The sequence below is a fragment of the Poecilia reticulata genome, linkage group LG14 (genome assembly GCF_000633615.1).
Source record: "Poecilia reticulata strain Guanapo linkage group LG14, Guppy_female_1.0+MT, whole genome shotgun sequence".
Lineage (NCBI taxonomy): Eukaryota > Metazoa > Chordata > Actinopteri > Cyprinodontiformes > Poeciliidae > Poecilia > Poecilia reticulata.
The window spans coordinates 14,385,057-14,403,028 of record NC_024344.1 but is presented as its reverse complement, the minus strand read 5'-3'; the positions used below and the strand labels follow the sequence as shown (position 1 = coordinate 14,403,028).

Here is a 17,972-nt window from a genome sequence, read left to right as displayed (position 1 = left end):
AGAGACGGAGAGCGAGAGAGGGAGATCTTATTTGAACACCAGAGATGTGGAGTTTATGCAGGGAAAAAGCTGGTAAAAGTCTTACAGTAAGTGTTAAAACTACTCAGCAATAGTTTTATCTAACAAAAGGTTAGGAATCTTTTGCATGTGACAGAGAAGTAGCGTAAAAAACTCTGAATCTGTTCTACTCGTGACTTAAAAGAATTTTTTTTTTTTTTTACTGCCATCAACGACTCTGGGCTACTTCTGTTCTGCTCTAGCCTCCAAGTCTAATGAATTTACAATTACCAAATCAGATTTAGATGATACTACTATCTAAACTGGTCAAACCTGTTTTACCTACTTTACACCAATGACCGGTTCTATAAAACAGTTCATGATTTGCCAACGCCATATTTAATTTGAAATGTGGATGACATGAAGACTTAGTTAAAATATCGTCAACACAATACATTTTAAAAATTTGAAAACTTTATTTTAAAATTTCACAAACTGTTTCAAAGTTTCACAAGTGAAGTCTTTAAGTAGGGCTTCAATAGGGTGAAGATGTAGTAAAAATATGTAGTAAAAATATTAGCTTTGCTGTCCGCTAATATTTGCTTTAACCAGTTCTTCCCCAGTTAGCCCCAACCAGATTTGTCTCCATTTGCAGATCCTGCACACTTCTTGCCCATTTCTGGGGCCACCTTTCTGGGGTGGTACAAACTGGCTATTCACTGCAAGCGATTTGATTGGCATATGACTGCATTCATTGATTGGCCCATGGATTTACGTCATTGGATCAGCAACGTTGGTACTTGCTGAAGAGCCCATCAGTGTCATCTGGACACGATAGCGGTTAAAGAAATACACCAAGAGATTCCAGAGAGACGGGTCATCCAAGAGTACACACGCAAAACAACATCAACATTGACCAAAACTCGCATTCTTGGCCATATTCACACCCACATAATGAGGAACACTGTCAATGATGACACACCTATCAAACATTAACCAGCTACAGTGAGACTTGACTAATATTGCAATGAAGGCAAAGCTAAACCTCCAGAGTAAAAATCAACTGAAACGCAGCACCAAGGAGTGTGGATCGGCAGCCTTGGATTCATATCCTGTTCAAGATTGACCTCAACGAAAGTACAACCATTTGCAAGGGTTTCTAGATGATAATGACAGAAGGATTGTGATGCTGTTTGGAAGAATGGGCAGAAGGTTTTCTAAGGATCTGGATGAAGAAGACACAAGACAGGTGACCACGTACATGCGGATGTGGTGTAACATCTCGACTTCAACAATGAGGCGATTCACAACCACAAGAGTGAACTGAAGACGTCAATTTTGGTTACACTCTCACAAGAAGGCAAAAGCAGAATGCCATTGATCGCTTAAAGTTTGATCAAAACATGGTTTGTCAAGGTTGAGTTGTGACAGGGGGAAGTTCAGTTTCCAGACAAAAATTAATCAGATTCTTTGGGGGGAGGAGCTTAGGGGCATCTTCCCTACCTGGGGAGGCAGCGTCCCCATCGAGCAGGTTGTCGTCCTCGGTGGTGTGGAAGTCCATGATAATGCCGGCTCCATCCAGCAGCTCCTCGTCACTGCTGGCGCTGGCGATGCTGTTGTAGCTGTTCCTGCAGTAGCCTCTGTGGTAGAGCTGCTCCGACTCCATTTAGCAACGCGCCGTTACCCTGAATGATACAGGAGGGAGTGAGGAGGGGGAGTGGTGAAGATACAGAGAGGCTGTGCTGTGAGGAGGCTACATTGCAGAGTCTACGGAGGTGAGGTGGGTCTAAGGTGCTACACACCAACAGGTAAGGGTGGGTTGTTAGCATGCACACCGTCGTCTGAAGCAGATAAACGCCAAAGTTGGATGAGCACAAAGTGACGCATTCGCGCACACATGTAGAGTCCTGTAAATCTCAACTCTATCCTGAGCTAGAGTGACTTACAAAAGTAATCATAAAACTTATCGCATTTTGTAAAGTTGCATCGAAATACTGGGTATTCATTGATTTGGTCATATGTATGGCTTTCAACATTTTCTTACAAATAAATATCTGAAAAGAGTTGTGTGCTTTTGATTTTAGCCCCAATAACTCTGATACCCCTGAATAAAATCCAGTGCTACCAACTGCCTTTACAATTCACCTAATTAGTAAAATAAGTGTATCTAAATGTATCTGCTCTGTGAAGAATTCGGAGGTTTATTAGAGAACATCAGTGAACAAACAGCATTACGAAGACCAAGGAGATAAAGTGGGATTCAGAAAGCCTGTCACAATAAGCAATAAATCAATTAAATTGCATGATAAATTAAAAAGAGTGCGATAATTTCCATTTCGACAGTCATCAAAGAGATGCTCCTCTTTAATATGGTTGAAAAGCCGGCATTTTGAGAAATGCTGCAAACATTTAACACCCAATATAAAGTAGTTAGTTTCCACTACCTCCCATTTCTGCCCCTGTTCCCCATTTAACCTGAATAATTATTATTTGAAATGCAATTTTGGTGAGCGTGCGACCCATGTGTCATGGGTTCAAGTCTCGGCCCACCTTTAGTTTCTTCCAGGCTGAAGCGGATGGTACATGTAGTGGAGAAGATGAACCTAAGGTCTGTGTGAGGCCTTTTTCTACATGCGACAAAGGATTTGACCTTTCCTCCACATTTTAAACATTCGTCTTCTGCCTTGTTGCGTTCTGCCCTAGATATTATTTCACCTTCATGTATTAACAGCTACATTTCTACACCGAAATACACACCAACCTTACACACCTGGGTAAATGTAGGCATTAAAAAAGGTTAATTTCTCAGCTGTTAAGGAAAGTTGATAACTGATAAAAATGCTGCTCCTGAATCTAGAATGAACCACCACTTTCTTTCAAACACCTCCACCCTGTGGACGAGCTGGGAACTACAGGACACAGACAGAGGTGACCTAAAATGTTCCTCTGCCTGCAGTGAAGTCCCGGTCCAGTGACACCGGAGAACCAGAGATAAGCTGAAGATATTAAAGGAAGTATTAGTTTAGAAACACAGGGAGTCAGAGCACTAATGGAAAAGGAGAGAGAGTTCAACAGGCCAACGTAAACAAATTCATTATCGACGAGAATGTGTTTTGTTGTGTGCGTTTGTGCTTTGGACTGTAAAATAATAAATCAAGATGAAGCTTAAGGCAGATGAAGACATAGAAGTGCATACATATAATCTTGGTTTCTTAGGGAAATGTACTTCTCCAGAACTGAAAAAGTGCTAAAACAGCAAACTGATCTTTTTTTCAGACCACGTGTTTCCTGTGGGTCTGACCATTGCAAACGGAAGTCTGTGAAAATGTAGAACAACCTTAGTCAGCTCGGATTCATCTTTTTTCATTTACATGTTGCAACACAAAGACATACTTACTGTTTAAGCCTTCTGCAAAGACTTACAGCTAATATTCCCAACTGTCTTTAAACCAGTACAGAGGCTCCTCTGAAAAACGACTCCCTTTTTAGATGCCTTTTTTTAATCATTAATCTACATAAATGCTGTCATTTTTTATGAGCGTAATTACGGACCAGGCAGCTCTTATGAATATAATGGAGAGATTATCAAACCTTTATGACCCATGTGATTACCGCAAACTATAAGGTAATGATTTCTAATCATCCACTGTCAGAGCATGTATGAAACATCTCCAAATCGATGCATACACGCCCAAAATGTTCTATGGACAATGGCTCCATTACCAAATTTTTTTTCAGCATAAAAACATATAAATTAGCAAAAGTGCAAAATAGTGAAGAGGCTAATTTACCAGCAGCCGTCACAATCAATGTGTCTGAGATCAGGACTGCCTGATTTTCCTCTGAGTGGCTATGATCGGTCAAACTAGACTGAAAAATATTTTTTTTGTTCCTCTTAAGCCAGATAGTGGTTCAAAATTAAGAACCTGCACTATTTGTAATCTATAAGGCATCATAGTGTTTATTATTGCAGAAATACAAAAAAAAAAGAAAAAAAAAGAAATTGGTATTGCCCCCCCCAAAAAATGTCTTCCTGTCAGAAAAAAAAATTGGTAGGAAACACCTGAATAAGGTAAGAAAAACAGCAGGCAGCATTCAGAGGCAACATTCAAATCGATTCGCCACGAGTCGGAAACTCCTCCTGAGCTTTATCAAATCAGAGAGGCCAGAAAATTCAATTCAGCTCCTTCAGGCCCTGAAGCCACGGATCCTCTGGGTTAGGCCACGCGACTCCGCTTTATTACCTCACGTTAAATGAGAAAAGGTCAGGCTGCTGTTGAGAAAAACTCATTCTCTCTGCTGATTTTAAACCCAATGAGTAGCTTTAAATATTTTTCTGCTATCCTGACACCAACCACGAAACATTTGACTAATATCTAATGAAAATTACTGTCCAAATAGAAAACTGCTCAAATTCACAATAAGATAAGTGCCGTTTGTCTTTTGACAACGTGTTTGTGGGTTTGCTAATGGTTGTGATTGGTTGCATTCCTCAGACCGCCAAGCAGCTTCTTTGTCTGAAACTCAATCGAGCTGACATTTAAAGCTGGGCCACACTTTTAACACACCGGGGGCGCCGATTCATGCCACATTATTAGCCGTGGGGAAACAAACGGACACGCATTTTCTTTTCCACTACACAACTTTATTATGACATTGCTGCTTTGTCTCTTAACGAATGCTTGACCTTTCATGGTTAAAGTTATAAAAGCGTGGTTGCTGCTTCGCCTGATATTTTGTAACTAAAAATCAAAGATAAATACGTCAGAAGGACTGCAGCGTGTTGATAACGTAGAAAGAAATACACGGGCGGATAGATTACAATTCAGGATTTCGGGACGTGGGTGAGAAGAGAATTTTATTATTTTTTTTTAATATTGACAACGGCGCAACAATCAGCAGCAAAGGAACAAGTTGAGCAGTGAGCGAGCTTATCTCTCTCCAGCTGGTCGCCATGGAGTTGCTGCCCAGAAGATTGTTGCCGAGACGTGACTCAGCGTTTACTCCAACAGACAGCCTCACGCCTCCTCCACACAGAGGGTCGATACTTCGACGCACACATAAGCAACATCAGCTCCAACGCATGCAGAAACGAGTTTTTACTCATAGTAAACAGCACTTCTATCATTACTCCACAAGAAAGACCCAGCATCTGCTGCTGCACACTGCTGGGAAGCTGGCTAAGAGAAGTTTGCTGCACTTTTTTCCCACTAAAATAATGAAATTCTGCACAAGAAGAAAATAGCTATATTGTAGTGTCATAATCAATAGTTCAGCAGCAGTAGAAATAGCTTTTTTTTCTTCTCTTTTCATATTCTTTTTATGGCTGGGTAATATAATCGCATTCCAAGATTTTAACAATTTTAATTAGTACTTTATATCTCATCACTGACCCAGGGGTTTTGCTACCATAATAGTATCTATAAACGACAAAAAATACTCACTTCCAACTCTCTACAAATAAAAAAGTAACAAATATTCAACAATTTAATAGTTTTATCAAGTTTGAACAATTGATGTAACTTATTTATGAAGAACACTTTCACACAAAGGGTTTCCCCTAGTGTATTATAAGCCTGGCGGGCCACCAGGCTTTACTTGTGCCCCCATCAGGTTTAGCAATGCTTATTTATTTAAGTCTTTCTGAAATGTTAGCATTTTTAAGACTTTATAGTTGGCGTTCAGGTATTAATTTTCCAATCTTTCAATAACACAGAATTATTGAGTGATATTTTTATATTTCCTGTCAACTTTAAACATTTTTTAACTCAGAAACTAGACGGGCCGGTGGATGAATGACTACCACCCAACCAGGGTGAAACCTTGCACACACAAAAAGATTTATTTTTCAAATGATCATAGAGAAGGTAGATTTTCAAGGATTACCAATAATATGGAATTTGGTCCATGATAACTTTCTGTATAGCTTAAGTTGTTCTACAAATACAGAATCACATTGATCTCTCACAAAAAAGAAAAGATATGTCACAAATGTTATTAAAAGGAATACATTCCTAATAAAGAGAGAGAAAAAAAAACTTGACTAGACTGAACCTCAGCCTAATAGAAACGGCTCGCAACCATTTGGTTTGTCTAATTTAATTAGATTTTCTTCCTGATAAACAGAAAAGCACATGAGAAGGGTTATAAACAACCAAATGACAAATCAGAGCTGGCAGATGGAATTGAACTAGGAAACCTTGTTGATAGAAAAACAAGGAGAGCACCGACAGCAGACCAAACAGAATCAGGAGGGCAGATTAACTCAATAGCAAAGGCAAATCAAATGAGGAGCTCTGTGGTGCCTTTGGTTTGACCCGTCTGTTACCGCTGGGTAGAAAAGGTTAAACTTAGCACAACACCGTCAGCCAACCGTAAATGTCAAGCACACACACCGGCACACAGCAGCAAGTAAACATTAACCTCAGTTCACAATTAACATTCATTACTGCTCCTAATCTCAAGGATAGATGGTTAAGAGACACAACAGATTTGATAATACCTTTTTAAAAGTTGAACCAATTTGAAAAAAGAAGAAAAAAAAGAAACAGGAAGACAAGTACAGTTTGTAAAAGAAAAATTATTTGGATGATACACTTTTTCACCACTTTAGCTGGTAATTTATGTAATTTTACTCATGTCGTGTTATCTTGTTTGACCTCTAATCTTCTGCCGTTTGTCATTTACGTTTTTAATGGTGTTTAAGTTAGAAAAATCTAATTTTTCACCTATAAACACTACCTTCATCTAAAGCAGATTTTCTTTAAAAACGAATACAAACTGATCAAGATTTTTTTCACCCTCATATTTCCTTTTCAAGGAGAAACTGTTTGCATTTTTGAAAGAAACACATTTACTCAGCTAAACACAGTTTAAAATATGCTAAGGTCGGGAATTTAACATGTTAATTTCAAATAACTACATCAATTTTAAATCAATTAATTAAATTTCTTCTCTTTTTTTTTTTTTACCTTTTTTTTGTTACAAAGTTTCAACCCCGGAACCTTTGTTTTGTGTTGTGTTTCTGGTAAGTTTGTAGATCTGAAGCACAAGCGACATCAGAAAGCAAAGCTGCTTTTCTTGGCCCACTGGCGGTTAATTAAAACGATCAGATGGGAAAAGGCTCATCTTGACACTGCATGTGGTAAAACATGGGGGTGTACCGATTGATCCCGTCTGACTGACATAATTTTAGGTTATCAGTAATGGGCAAATACATACATGAGCAACTGGGCATTTTTATTGTTTTTACATTAAAAGGAAACAAACACACCTTTAATCTGGTTTTCAGTGGAGCACCAGATTAAAGGTGTGTTGGCGATCTCGTCGAACTTTTCCTTGATCAATATCCGAAAAAAAAAAAAAACTAGAAATCAAGACACCTTATTGGTGGTTTTTAAGTTTCTTTGTTATTTTGTTCTCAACTGATCTCAAGCCACGCAAGCCTTGTGACTTTGTAAAAAGTAAAATACTGACATGCGCTTTCACTTTGGTAAGAGGCTCAAAAGAGGATTTGAGCCTCTTTAGCCTCAAATCCTCAACAAAACTGTTGTGCAAGTTTTGTTTGTTTTGAAAATGTGGAAAATGGAAATCTAAAGGAGCAGATTTTTTTAGGTTAGGGATCAATTGAATTTAGTTTGGACAGCAATGCTCTAAACTTTTCATTTATATTTGAGAGCACACCCTCATGTGCCCTCATGAGTTACACAAGGGCGCAAACTTATTGTTTCACATGTATAGTTCCATGTTTTAAAATACAGTAAGATTTATTGAAGGCGTATTTTAACTTTATAGCACCCGACACTGATCGTTATAACAAACAAAAACAAAAAAACACAAGAATTGGTCAAAATCGGAATCAGCAGGCTAGGGTTTTTAAAGGTCAGTGATTGGCCAGAAAACTACAATCGGTGCATCAGTAGTGATAAAATAAAGTGGGGTGCTTGTGAAGTCATGCTTGTAACAGCTAAAGTGTTGCATTTTTTTTAATTTATATTTTAACTGAATTAACTGTTTTCTTAATTTCCTGACTCATGAACATCAACACGCATCTGCCTTACTTGAATGCCATTCTCACTTAAAGTAAATGAGCTTGTTCTCCACAAGGAAAACTCGGGGTTGACGGATTGCTAATTAAATGTCACTGAACACTCTAATCAACTTGATAAGTGTTTTATTTACATAGTAGTCGTTGAAGGTCAAAGTAAGCGTAGCAAAAGTGACACCCACTTAAATGTTCATGTAATTTGAGATTATGAACTGACTGAATTTCAAACTAATCTGATTCAACCAAACCGTGGTAACCAGTCCCAATGCTTAAATTGTCGGCTTCCGCGGGATACAGCAAGCTTACGTTGTAATATGAGAGAGACGTATATAAATAGTATCTGTACATTTCAGATTTTTCAGAGTAAATTATATATATATATATATAAAAAACGTGTCTGCAGCACCGAGGTCAGTTACTCAGTCCCTTTAGCACTCGCCCGCTAAGTGTCGTTAGCATCTGTTACATCTGTATTCCCCAGATAGAAATGACCAGGACAGAAGACACAGCAACAGGGAGCCACTCGCATGCAACAGAGCTTAAAAGTGGGCTCTGTCTGCAGCCGAAGGCCTTCTTCCATGACAATATCCTCAACATGAGTTCAGACATTCATCCAGGCTGGTGAATTTCCACTCAGTTCACATCAACTGCAACAAGGGGCTCATGCTAACGGAGGTAGCCTCCACGGCTAGTTGGCTAACTACCGAACACCTGTTCGGCTGCAAARAGGGGGGGGGGGGAGAAATAAATCAAAGTTCACCGCATTTGCAGCTTACAGATGAAGGATGGATGACTGGTCTCGGGTGTTTTTAAAACCTCAGAGCACAGTCAGCGAACCCTTCACCTCTACAGCTGCGACAGATTTAAAACAAGCAACAAACAGCGTACCTTCCTGATGCCTCAGTTCCAGCCCCGACATAGCAACTCATCCTTTTTCTCAGGTTAAGCTAGGCGTATTTCTCTTCTTTTTCCTCTTTTAAACTAACGGGTTTGGCGTTCTCCCCCTCAACATCATCATCATGGTGGTGGTGTTTTCTTTCGTCAGTCTCATTTCTCTGTCGGTGACGTTAACTTCCTGTTCCCATCCCAGCGATCATCCCAGCAGCGCCGGCTGGAAGGAGGACTTCTGATCAATAATTCATCCAGGAAGAAGGAAAACGAGGTCCTTTGAGGTTTTTAGTCTCAAGAAGGGCGGGTCTAAGATGGGCTGCGAGATAGCTACTCATACACACCTCTGCCATGTTGAAATGAAATGAAAACATCAATTGCAAACTGGTGTTATAGTCAAAAAGGAACTATGAAGATGTGGAACACCTGCACAAGTTAGAGAACGACAAGATTTGAAACAACGACAAAAACATTTGTCCACAAAGCAAAAATAAACACAAAGTTGCAAACAAAAAGATAACTGATGAAGTCATAATTTCCAAAGCAATAATTTTATTTATGGTTGTGTAATTATTTGACAAACAGAAATCAGTTTGGATGTTATAACTATAGGTTCTCCCAGCAATCAGTTGCGGAGTTCATCAAGGCTGAGCGTTGGGACCAAAACTTTCAATACATAATAATGGCGTATGGGAATCAAGTTGTGAACGACACTGTTTTATTTAAAGAAGTCATGTGGAAAATATGGTTTGCGTGGTTAAATTCAACGATTTTTAATTCAAATAAAAACTACATTTGCGATATCTTTGATAAAAAGAGCAATGATTTGTTTGCCCTGGTTTCAGTCTCTCAAGTTACCTTTTTAGAGATAGATCTTACACTTCATACCAAATTTCCACTGAATAAAACAAACAAAAAAAGTGTAATATATTGCAGCTGTGAGAAATTTTCACCAACACTTCATATTTGCTATAAGTCATTTTTTTCTATAGTTGATGGGCTGAGGAAGGCAGCGCTGGTGTGATCAAAACAAAATCATTGTTTTGCAGGAGAAAGTAATACATTCTATATAATGTAGAAGCATGGGAACATCCCAACATTCAATACCACATGCTAAAACTGAACTAAATAATTATTGACCATTTATGTAGAAACTCCTTTTTAGCATTCTCATTTAAACCATTTATTTATAAAATGGTCATACAGGTTTTATAATATAAATCCTGTTATGTCTATTAAATTAGAAAATTAATTGCAATTATACCTCTAATACCCTTAAATTGCTATACATCAGTAAATGCCCAACGTTGCTTGCTATCCTTAGTGCTTTTAGTCCAACAGTGCCATCTAGTGATCATTATGTGTAACATTTACAGATAGGAAACGGATCTGATTGACTTTGTCAAAGAATAAAGTCTAGAAATACAAGAAAAATTAAAAATAATTACAGTAGGACTCAAAATTCAAACCAATAACGTCAGGCTTGCAAGTCATCATATAAATACAAATACTTCCTATGAATTTACAACAATTTACTTACCCTAACTTTTCAAGACTGTGTAGGAAGTGGAACAGCTTTTATTCTTTTTATTTATCTGTGAAATTCTGACATTCAGTCCTGCTTGAATAGACAATTTTATCTTTCCACTTTTAATCACAAACAGGTTTGACTCATACTGTGGTAAAAAGCAGTGTCCCTGCGGTGCTGCTGGACAGGCATGTTCTTCCTGGTCCTATTGACTTTATCCAGGTTGACCTCCACCAGCACCATCCCCGGCTTCTCCCCTCCACAGTCACCCACTACCTCCCCCCAGGGGTCGACGGCTAAGGCGTGGCCGTAGGACGAACGCTTCTCGTGGTGCCGGCCTACTTGCGCCGCTGCCAGGACAAAGCACTGCGCTTCTATTGCCCGGGCACGGAGTAACACCTGGAAACGCATCACAGAACGATCAGTCACACTTCACTTGTTACACTGAAATTATGTTTCGATTTTGGTTTTTGCATGGACAGGTAAGTTATTCCTACAGCTTAAAATATCACATTTTCATGGTTTTCGCGCAAAGATTTGAAATACAATGATAAAATATATGAAACAAATAAAGTAGACTTCCCATTTCATTCCTCAAAGTACTTCAAATCATAGGAACAGTATGACGGATGCCTCGCTACCGATAAGCAGTCGTTGCATAACATTGCTGTAGCGTAGCATTTGTGATCCTACCTCCCAGTGAGCAGCTCCTGTTGCTACCGTGAAGGCAGATGGATACGTAAGGATATCTGCACCGTGTCTTTGCAAAGCAAGCGACAACTCAGGGAACCTCAAGTCATAGCAGACGCCCAGCCCGACCTGCAGCACACAAACGAAAACGATGCCAACAAATCAAAGGTACAGTAAAAATATAACCTGGCGGTGCTTTGTCTCATTCAGTCCTGAAAACTCTCATTGTTTCTGGCTTACAAACTTAACCTATTAACGCAAGGACTTATCGTGCTTGTGTGGGGTTATGATGAGATGGCTACTGTTTCAATAAAATCCCCACCTTGCCAATTGGAGTCTGGACTGGAGGAACCAGGGAGGGTCCGGGAATAGTGAACGCACTCTCTTTGAGTGACACACCTTTCTCCGGCAGCTCCACATCAAACAAGTGGGACTTTCTGTAGACTGACAGGATGTCACCTGTGGGTTTAATGACAATTCACAAGTGTAAATGTTGCTCGATTGCCTCTGGTTTTTCATTTGGTTGAAATATAACTAAAGATGCACTGCACCTTTGTTATTAACGATAACATGGCTGTTGTAAATACGCCTGTCGTTCTCCCAGTCGTGTCCTCGTTCATGAAATCCTCCCAGAGACAGCCACACGTCCAATTTCCTGAAACAAAGAGTTTAAAATAACAATAATAAAAAAAGAAATAGAATATTAAAATTAATATATTTTAGATACTCCTATTATTTAGCAAGAAAATATTTAAATCTTCACTGCTGTGCACAAACATATAAAAATTTCTTTTAATGAACACATTTTAACGCCATGTCATAATTGCTCAATAGACTGGAAGTTGTGTTGCCCCACCTGGCAAGCTGAGTGTATCGGGAGATTATGTCGCCTCCCAGAGGCTCTGACATCGACAGTGTCTCCTCTCTGCTGGATCCAATGTAGTCAAATCCCTCTGGCAGGAACACCATGCAGGCCCCTCGCTGCCTGGCTTCCTCCAGCAGCTGCTTACAGGCAGAGAAGTTGGCCTCCTTGTCTGGGGTCGCCGTAACTTGACAGACTGCAGCTACTGGGTTCGGTGAAGTGGACATCCTGCACAAAAAGCAACGACTACAAGGAGGAGGGTCAGGAAACATGTCAAGTCAACAATGGTTGATGATTAACAGGGCAACTTACTGGGCTTTTTTTTCTCCCTATTGCACACTTATTGTTTAACTCTATACAGCTTCACTTTCATGGCAAGTACAGCTGGGAAACAGAAACATTTAAATTGGATAGCCTTGTAAAAGAAAGTTGTGTTTTAATATATTTTAATTAAGCATTAAAACAACCACCCTAATATTCAAAATTCCATACCAGTGCTTTTATTTGGAAATAACAAAAAAGTACAAATTTTTGTGAAATCACTAGTTATGAGTTCAGAGTACATATCTTAACAATAATAATAAACACACCTGTTTTGCAGGATGTGATGGCGTCCCAGAGCTGGTAGAGAGGCCAAGTACTTCACTGATGATCCTAAGTTGCACCTGAACATTGGTCCCTCACAGGTTAGCCTCCGCTGTTCACATTATCTTAGTGTTTTATTAACGTTTAGTTTCAGCTCAGTCCGCTGCAGTGAAAAGGTGGTTTAATCTTCTTCTCTGCTATTCATCAAGCGTGCTGCGTTCTATCGCCATCTACTGGGGACTCTTTGCCACTATAAAAAAATTAATAAAATTGACTCCACTTAGAAACGCATAAAGCTTGAAGTAAAAGCTAAAGTAATTTAGTTCTTACTGCCCTCCTGTGGTGAACTATCGTAACTGCATATATTCTTCATATCAAATATTCAAATAGATGACTTTTTAAATCTTTGACCCAATTTTCACTTTTATCCAGTTAAAAAAAATCAGCTTACATTAATGTTGTTAAATCATAGTCACTATAGGATTCGTTAATGAAAGAAAAACTAATCGAACTTAAAAAAAATCTCCAAAAAAGATTAACTGTGGGTAATTTTGAGAACGAAGGCCTGAAAACATTAACCTTAAAATGTAAATAACATTTAAAAATATATATACATTTGTGTTAACGTCCGATCACAATCAGCTGAGATCACAGCATTTAGCAGGATGAAAAAAACTAATGGAGAAAAATTTTCAGTTGCAATCTGAAATAAATTGATCACAATTAATCAAGAACTATGTATAATTGAATTAATCTGTGAATAAATATATAACTCATTCATTAATATTATGCTGCTGCTTTTAATGTTATTTCAAAACTTTTGTGTTTTATTGTAGAAAAAGGAAATTTAAATGCAGATGGGGAAAACCTCAGCAGTTTTATTTGCTGCTTTTGAATAAAAGTTTATTGTTTTATAGAGGAAACAACAAAAGTAAAATGTATTATTTCATATCAAAGCTAAAAGAAGAAATTAATTTGTTTCTTAATGTGAAAGTACTCACCGGAAGTGAATGTGGTATGTAAGCCATAAACTCTCTACCTCTTTCAAGTAGCTGTAGTTACCATCTGGGTCCTAGAACTTTGCCACTATAAAAATAAATAAATATGACACTACTCCGGTTGGAAACGAAGAAGGCTTTGCAGATCACAACTAAGATTAAAATACAAATAGTAAATATGTTAACTTATAATGTAGGTGAGACAAACAAGACTTTTGAGTAAATAAGAACGTACGTTTGTTTATGGTGTTATTTGAAATGGTAATGAAAACATTTTTGTATCTTCACGGAGCAGCTAAGATGATCAGTTTTACATTATTATGGCCGAGTGTGTCAAACGTTAAAAAGAAATCTGGATTTTTTGTTCTCAACTGTATTTGCGCACAGGCAACCTCATGAGCCCCCTTTGAACATCTTGCTCGGGGTCCTAGTCGGGAACACCCTTCCAAGATGGCAGCCAACAGTAGCAGCACGGGTAGCAAGACTAGCAGCAGTGGCGGCGGAGGAAAACAGTCCGGCCCGTCGGCTGAACAGGTACTCTGACCTGCACGCAGATTGCATTTTGTTGGTGTAGACATTGTTGTTGCCCATCTGAGTCTGGCGGAGTAAAAGCCGTCAATTGAACGGCCAGTTAGCTTAAGCTAACGTTAGCTTCCCTCTCTTTCGCCATCATCTGAGCATCAGTCTGCTTCCTAAAACTTCTCAATAGCAATTTTCACAGAGAAGTCGGTGTATTCAATCTTTTAAATCAATTTATCTAGGGCTTACTGTTCTGGTTATTTTCTTTAAACTTTAACGTTACTGTAAGCTTTCGGTGCTATTTGGTATGACGAGGCGAAAGTCTATTTTTAAACCCAAACGTAGGATTCTTGCAGCGTCTCCAATCTTTCATATGAGCTTCAGTTATCATTAATATGCTGCACGATGGCACTCTCTTGTCATAAAAGTTTAGAACTTTGTGTTATAGGCCTTTCATTTTTGTTGAAATGTAACAAAATGAGGTAGTGGCAGGAGAACAAAAAAACTGAAAACCTCAAAAAAGTATAAAAAGTGAACAGATATTGGGACATTTTTCATTAAACAATGACTCAACAAAGTGGAATGGAATTATGTGTTAAATTCTGTTTAAGCATGTAGTCAGAAAATATTTAAGAAATTTTTACAATAACATCCACATTTTTGTCCAACATTGCAATCTCAAATATAATTTTCATCCAAATTCGGTAAGAAAAACGAAACACATTTTTTTTTTTTTTTTTACTGAAAAAAACGAACCTGTTAACATTTAATAAACATTTCAAATTGACTGGGAGAGCTGTAGTTAGATAATAACATCACTCCTAAAAGATGTATTTCCTTATAACTGTGCAGAAGATTATTCATTTATTTGTTTAGTTCTGATGAGTTTATCTTTTTTTACAGGTGGTTGCAACATTTCAGAGAATGCGCCAGGAACAGCGCAACATGGCGTCTAAAGCTGCAGAGCTGGAGATGGACATCAACGAGCACAGGTTTGTCACTGAGGTCTCCTCCTCTGCAGCCTTTTCTGCTTTCTTATGTTATAATTGTCTATATAGCAACAGTTGACTTAGGTAGTAGTAGATCTGTGATATTACTATTTTGTATGGCTTTCTTCATAGAAAGCCAAACAAAATAGCACTAAACAACGAGTTTTAGTGCTTTTTCAGTGCTTAATTTCAGTGGTATCGTTTTAACTCGTGTTTGACTTCATCCTTTTCTGTTCAGTTTAGTAATTGACACTCTAAAGGAAGTGGACCCTTCGAGGAAATGCTTTCGTCTGGTGGGAGGAGTGTTGGTGGAGAGAACAGTGAAAGAGGTTCTACCTGCACTGGAAAACAACAAAGAACAGGTAATACAGAGGGTAGTGACTGTACCACTTTGTTCTTTTCACACAACTTTAAAAAAAATATCACATATAACCTGGTAATATCCCACTGTGATAAAAGATTCTTTACTATGAGTTCTGGCCAAGTCAGGCAGCATAGCATACAACAAAATTGAAAAAGTGACTTAAAAGCACTGACATAAATGTGGTTATTTTCCTAAACAGCGACATTACACTCAACTTTTTATGTGTTAGAGGTATATAATTATACAAAGTGTGTTTCTTGATAGTTTTAAGAATACAGAACAGAATATGTATTTAATGGTTAAAAGGACACTTGTTTCCTTAAAATTCCCCAAAAAAAATTTTACGTTTTTTTTTTTCTCCATCACTCAAAATTTTAGATTTGGCAAATGACTAATTCAATGTCTTTCTCTTTTCAGATTTCTAAAGTAATCGAGACCATCAACACGCAGATGCAAGCGAAAGGTCGGGAGCTAACGGAGTACAGGGAACGCTACAACATCCGTCTGGTCGGAGAGGGCGAAGGAGACACCCAGGGCCAGTCTGCGGCGCCGTCCGGCAACAGCGAGGGAGGCGGATCTAAAAGCGGAGCTGGAGTTTTAGTGTCGTAGCTTGTGAGGGTGGACAGTGACGGAAGGGCCTTCTGATTACTGCATCACCAAACAAAGAAAATTTAAACCTTGACGAAAGAAAAAAAATAAATCTGAACTCTTCACAGGAAATGTTTGGACCGGGGGATTTACTGTAATTTCTACAAAATGTAATACACTTGGTTTTTCACATCCGATTCAAGCAAATGTATTCCGAGTCTGTATGTTTGGTTATAAATAATATTTGTCTTGCATTTATCTTTTTTTTCCCCCCCCTGAAATACTGTCATAAGCAACTACCAATTAAATGCATACCCTGTTTTATTTTAAGATGGCTGATTTTCATATAGGCAGTTTGACATAATTTTCTTTTTTAGGATTAGGAAAAACACATTCTTACATGGAGTTCTGTGGTGCGGAGTTGAAAATGACCTAAAATATCTTGAACATCTAAGTGTCTTTTGCCATTGATATTTGTATGTAAACGTACATTGGTATTTCCAACACTTCAGCTTTTGCACTATGACCTTAAACAGATGGAGAAGAGTTGAATGTGTGGGAGCCTACAGTAGTTTTTCAGTTGTACAAAATGTCATCCTTGGAATGAAGGAAGTGCCTCCTGTCAGGCAGTTTGACGCCATGTATTGAGCAGAAACTATCGAAATGGCTTCAGAATCGTTAATAAAACAAATCTGTCTAATGTGGCTTCCCATTTTTATTTGTTTCACTATTTTGAAACCTACTGCAGAGGCTTTGTGTAGTTGTAAGTTTTAGTATTGCTAAGGCCTTTTTCAGTCTGTTGAGAAATAACGAGACATGATTTTCTCAGAGACTCAGTTACTGCCTCATTTAAGGTTTAAATGTAAAATTACTTACTAGAGCCTCAAGTATACTGGCACCAAGGTGTATGTAGTAATGGCAAGTTTTTTTTTGGTGTATGAAATAAAAAAAATCCTCTGAATCATTGGTTTAAAATTATTCTGACAAGTCGCACTATAAATTACTTCCATTTTTAAATGGAATTACTTCCATTTTTAAATGGAAGTAATTTTCCCCAAATACTTCAGGCATATTGTTCCTGGTAAAGATATTTCTACAGAGGTTTTTTTTATTTTTTACCTCATCTATGTTGAACTATTCCTAAACCATTTTTGCATTGTTGCAGAACTATTCATTCCTTTTGTGACAGAATGGACATCAGAAATAATTACACCCCCTCCATTTTCTTTTTTTTGTTTACTTGCTTCTATTTCTCTCGTGCTAGCTGTGCTCTTAAGCTGCACTTCTCTTGCTGAGATGCGCTGTACTGCAGTTACAACGGTTCGCCACCAGTGGAGCACGAAGAGTGGAGCACGCCACCATAGAGCACAGTGACCGCTCCTGACTCAGCGAGCCAACGGCAATTAAGCTCAGTAACGGCTGGTCAGCGAAGGCGCTCACTGTCGCTCTCATGTCACAACAGCGTTCATCAAAATAAAAGAACCTGCGCAAAAGCACACTGATTAATTATGAAGCGGGCAGCACTTTGAATGAAGCCACAGAAATCAGAAAACCTTGTTTCCTTTCTTCAGCTTTCACAAACTTGTATAATTTTAAATAATACCACCTTATATGTCTTAAAACTATTCACGGAAAGCTTAGAGTAAATTTTGTTGGTTTTCCAAAGAAAGCAGCAAAAAAGAAAACCAGGTAACAGCCACAGTTCACATTTAATGAAATGGCGCCCTCAAGACTAGAGAGTTAGCCACCCTGTCTTTTAGTCAGATCTGATGTGTTTTTGTTACATATGTTTAGCGAATCTGGAACGATCAGGAAAAAAAAAAACATAAATTTCGACGAGGATGGGATTCGAACCCACGCGTGCAGAGCACAATGGATTAGCAGTCCATCGCCTTAACCACTCGGCCACCTCGTCGG

At 38.4% G+C, this 17,972-nt stretch overlaps 3 protein-coding genes and 1 non-coding gene across 9 annotated transcripts in view; 1 reads left to right on the top strand and 3 right to left on the bottom strand.

The window, feature by feature from the left end:
- clcn3 (chloride channel 3) overlaps positions 1–9,198 on the bottom strand; it is a 37,884-nt gene extending 28,686 nt beyond the window's left edge. For 2 of the 4 annotated variants that reach the window (XM_008427922.2, XM_008427927.2), the window contains exons 1-2: positions 8,933–9,198; positions 1,501–1,682 (exon numbers count right to left, since the gene is read on the bottom strand). In XM_008427922.2, the coding sequence (XP_008426144.1) occupies positions 1,501–1,663 (163 nt within the window). In that variant the 5' untranslated portion in view covers positions 1,664–1,682; positions 8,933–9,198. The remainder of the gene's footprint in view (positions 1–1,500; positions 1,683–8,932) is intronic. The other 2 variants (XM_008427926.2, XM_008427924.2) reach the window with 2 other exon arrangements.
- Positions 9,199–9,633: 435 nt separating this feature from the next.
- On the bottom strand, positions 9,634–13,120 carry nit1 (nitrilase 1). Of its 3 annotated transcripts, XM_008427921.1 has the most exons (7): positions 12,603–12,690; positions 12,325–12,396; positions 12,007–12,240; positions 11,702–11,805; positions 11,473–11,609; positions 11,154–11,279; positions 9,634–10,859 (listed from the first exon to the last, which is right to left on the bottom strand). In XM_008427921.1, exons 3-7 carry the CDS (start codon positions 12,237–12,239, stop codon positions 10,587–10,589), a joined length of 873 nt encoding a protein of 290 aa, XP_008426143.1. In that variant the 5' UTR covers position 12,240; positions 12,325–12,396; positions 12,603–12,690; the 3' UTR covers positions 9,634–10,586. The 3 variants fall into 3 exon arrangements, with proteins under 3 accessions (XP_008426143.1, XP_008426141.1, XP_008426142.1); XM_008427919.2 differs by lacking the exon at positions 12,325–12,396 and having other exon boundaries at positions 12,007–12,258; positions 12,603–13,120; XM_008427920.2 differs by lacking the exon at positions 12,325–12,396 and having other exon boundaries at positions 12,603–12,822.
- An 896-nt stretch (positions 13,121–14,016) lies between these two features.
- pfdn2 (prefoldin subunit 2) lies at positions 14,017–16,759 on the top strand. The gene is made up of 4 exons (XM_008427918.2): positions 14,017–14,129; positions 15,018–15,106; positions 15,342–15,465; positions 15,885–16,759. Exons 1-4 carry the CDS (start codon positions 14,046–14,048, stop codon positions 16,074–16,076), a joined length of 489 nt encoding a protein of 162 aa, XP_008426140.1. The 5' UTR covers positions 14,017–14,045; the 3' UTR covers positions 16,077–16,759.
- Positions 16,760–17,888: 1,129 nt separating this feature from the next.
- On the bottom strand, positions 17,889–17,970 carry trnas-gcu (transfer RNA serine (anticodon GCU)). Its single transcript has one exon. It is a non-coding gene; the product is annotated as a tRNA-Ser (tRNA).
- Between the last annotated feature and the right edge of the window lie 2 nt (positions 17,971–17,972).

Excerpts from the sequence above, each read along its gene's own strand:
- pfdn2 (XM_008427918.2), top strand. The coding sequence starts at position 14,046 with ATGGCAGCCAACAGTAGCAGCACGGGTAGCAAGACTAGCAGCAGTGGC. Across the intron at positions 15,107-15,341 it reads ATGGACATCAACGAGCACAG|TTTAGTAATTGACACTCTAA; the intron begins GTTTGTCACTGA and ends TTTTCTGTTCAG. Across the intron at positions 15,466-15,884 it reads TGGAAAACAACAAAGAACAG|ATTTCTAAAGTAATCGAGAC; the intron begins GTAATACAGAGG and ends TTCTCTTTTCAG.
- nit1 (XM_008427919.2), bottom strand. The coding sequence starts at position 12,685 with ATGTTCAGGTGCAACTTAGGATCATCAGTGAAGTACTTGGCCTCTCTA. Across the intron at positions 12,259-12,602 it reads CATCACATCCTGCAAAACAG|TCGTTGCTTTTTGTGCAGGA; the intron begins GTGTGTTTATTA and ends TCCTCCTTGTAG. Across the intron at positions 10,860-11,153 it reads CAGGAGCTGCTCACTGGGAG|GTGTTACTCCGTGCCCGGGC; the intron begins GTAGGATCACAA and ends ATGCGTTTCCAG.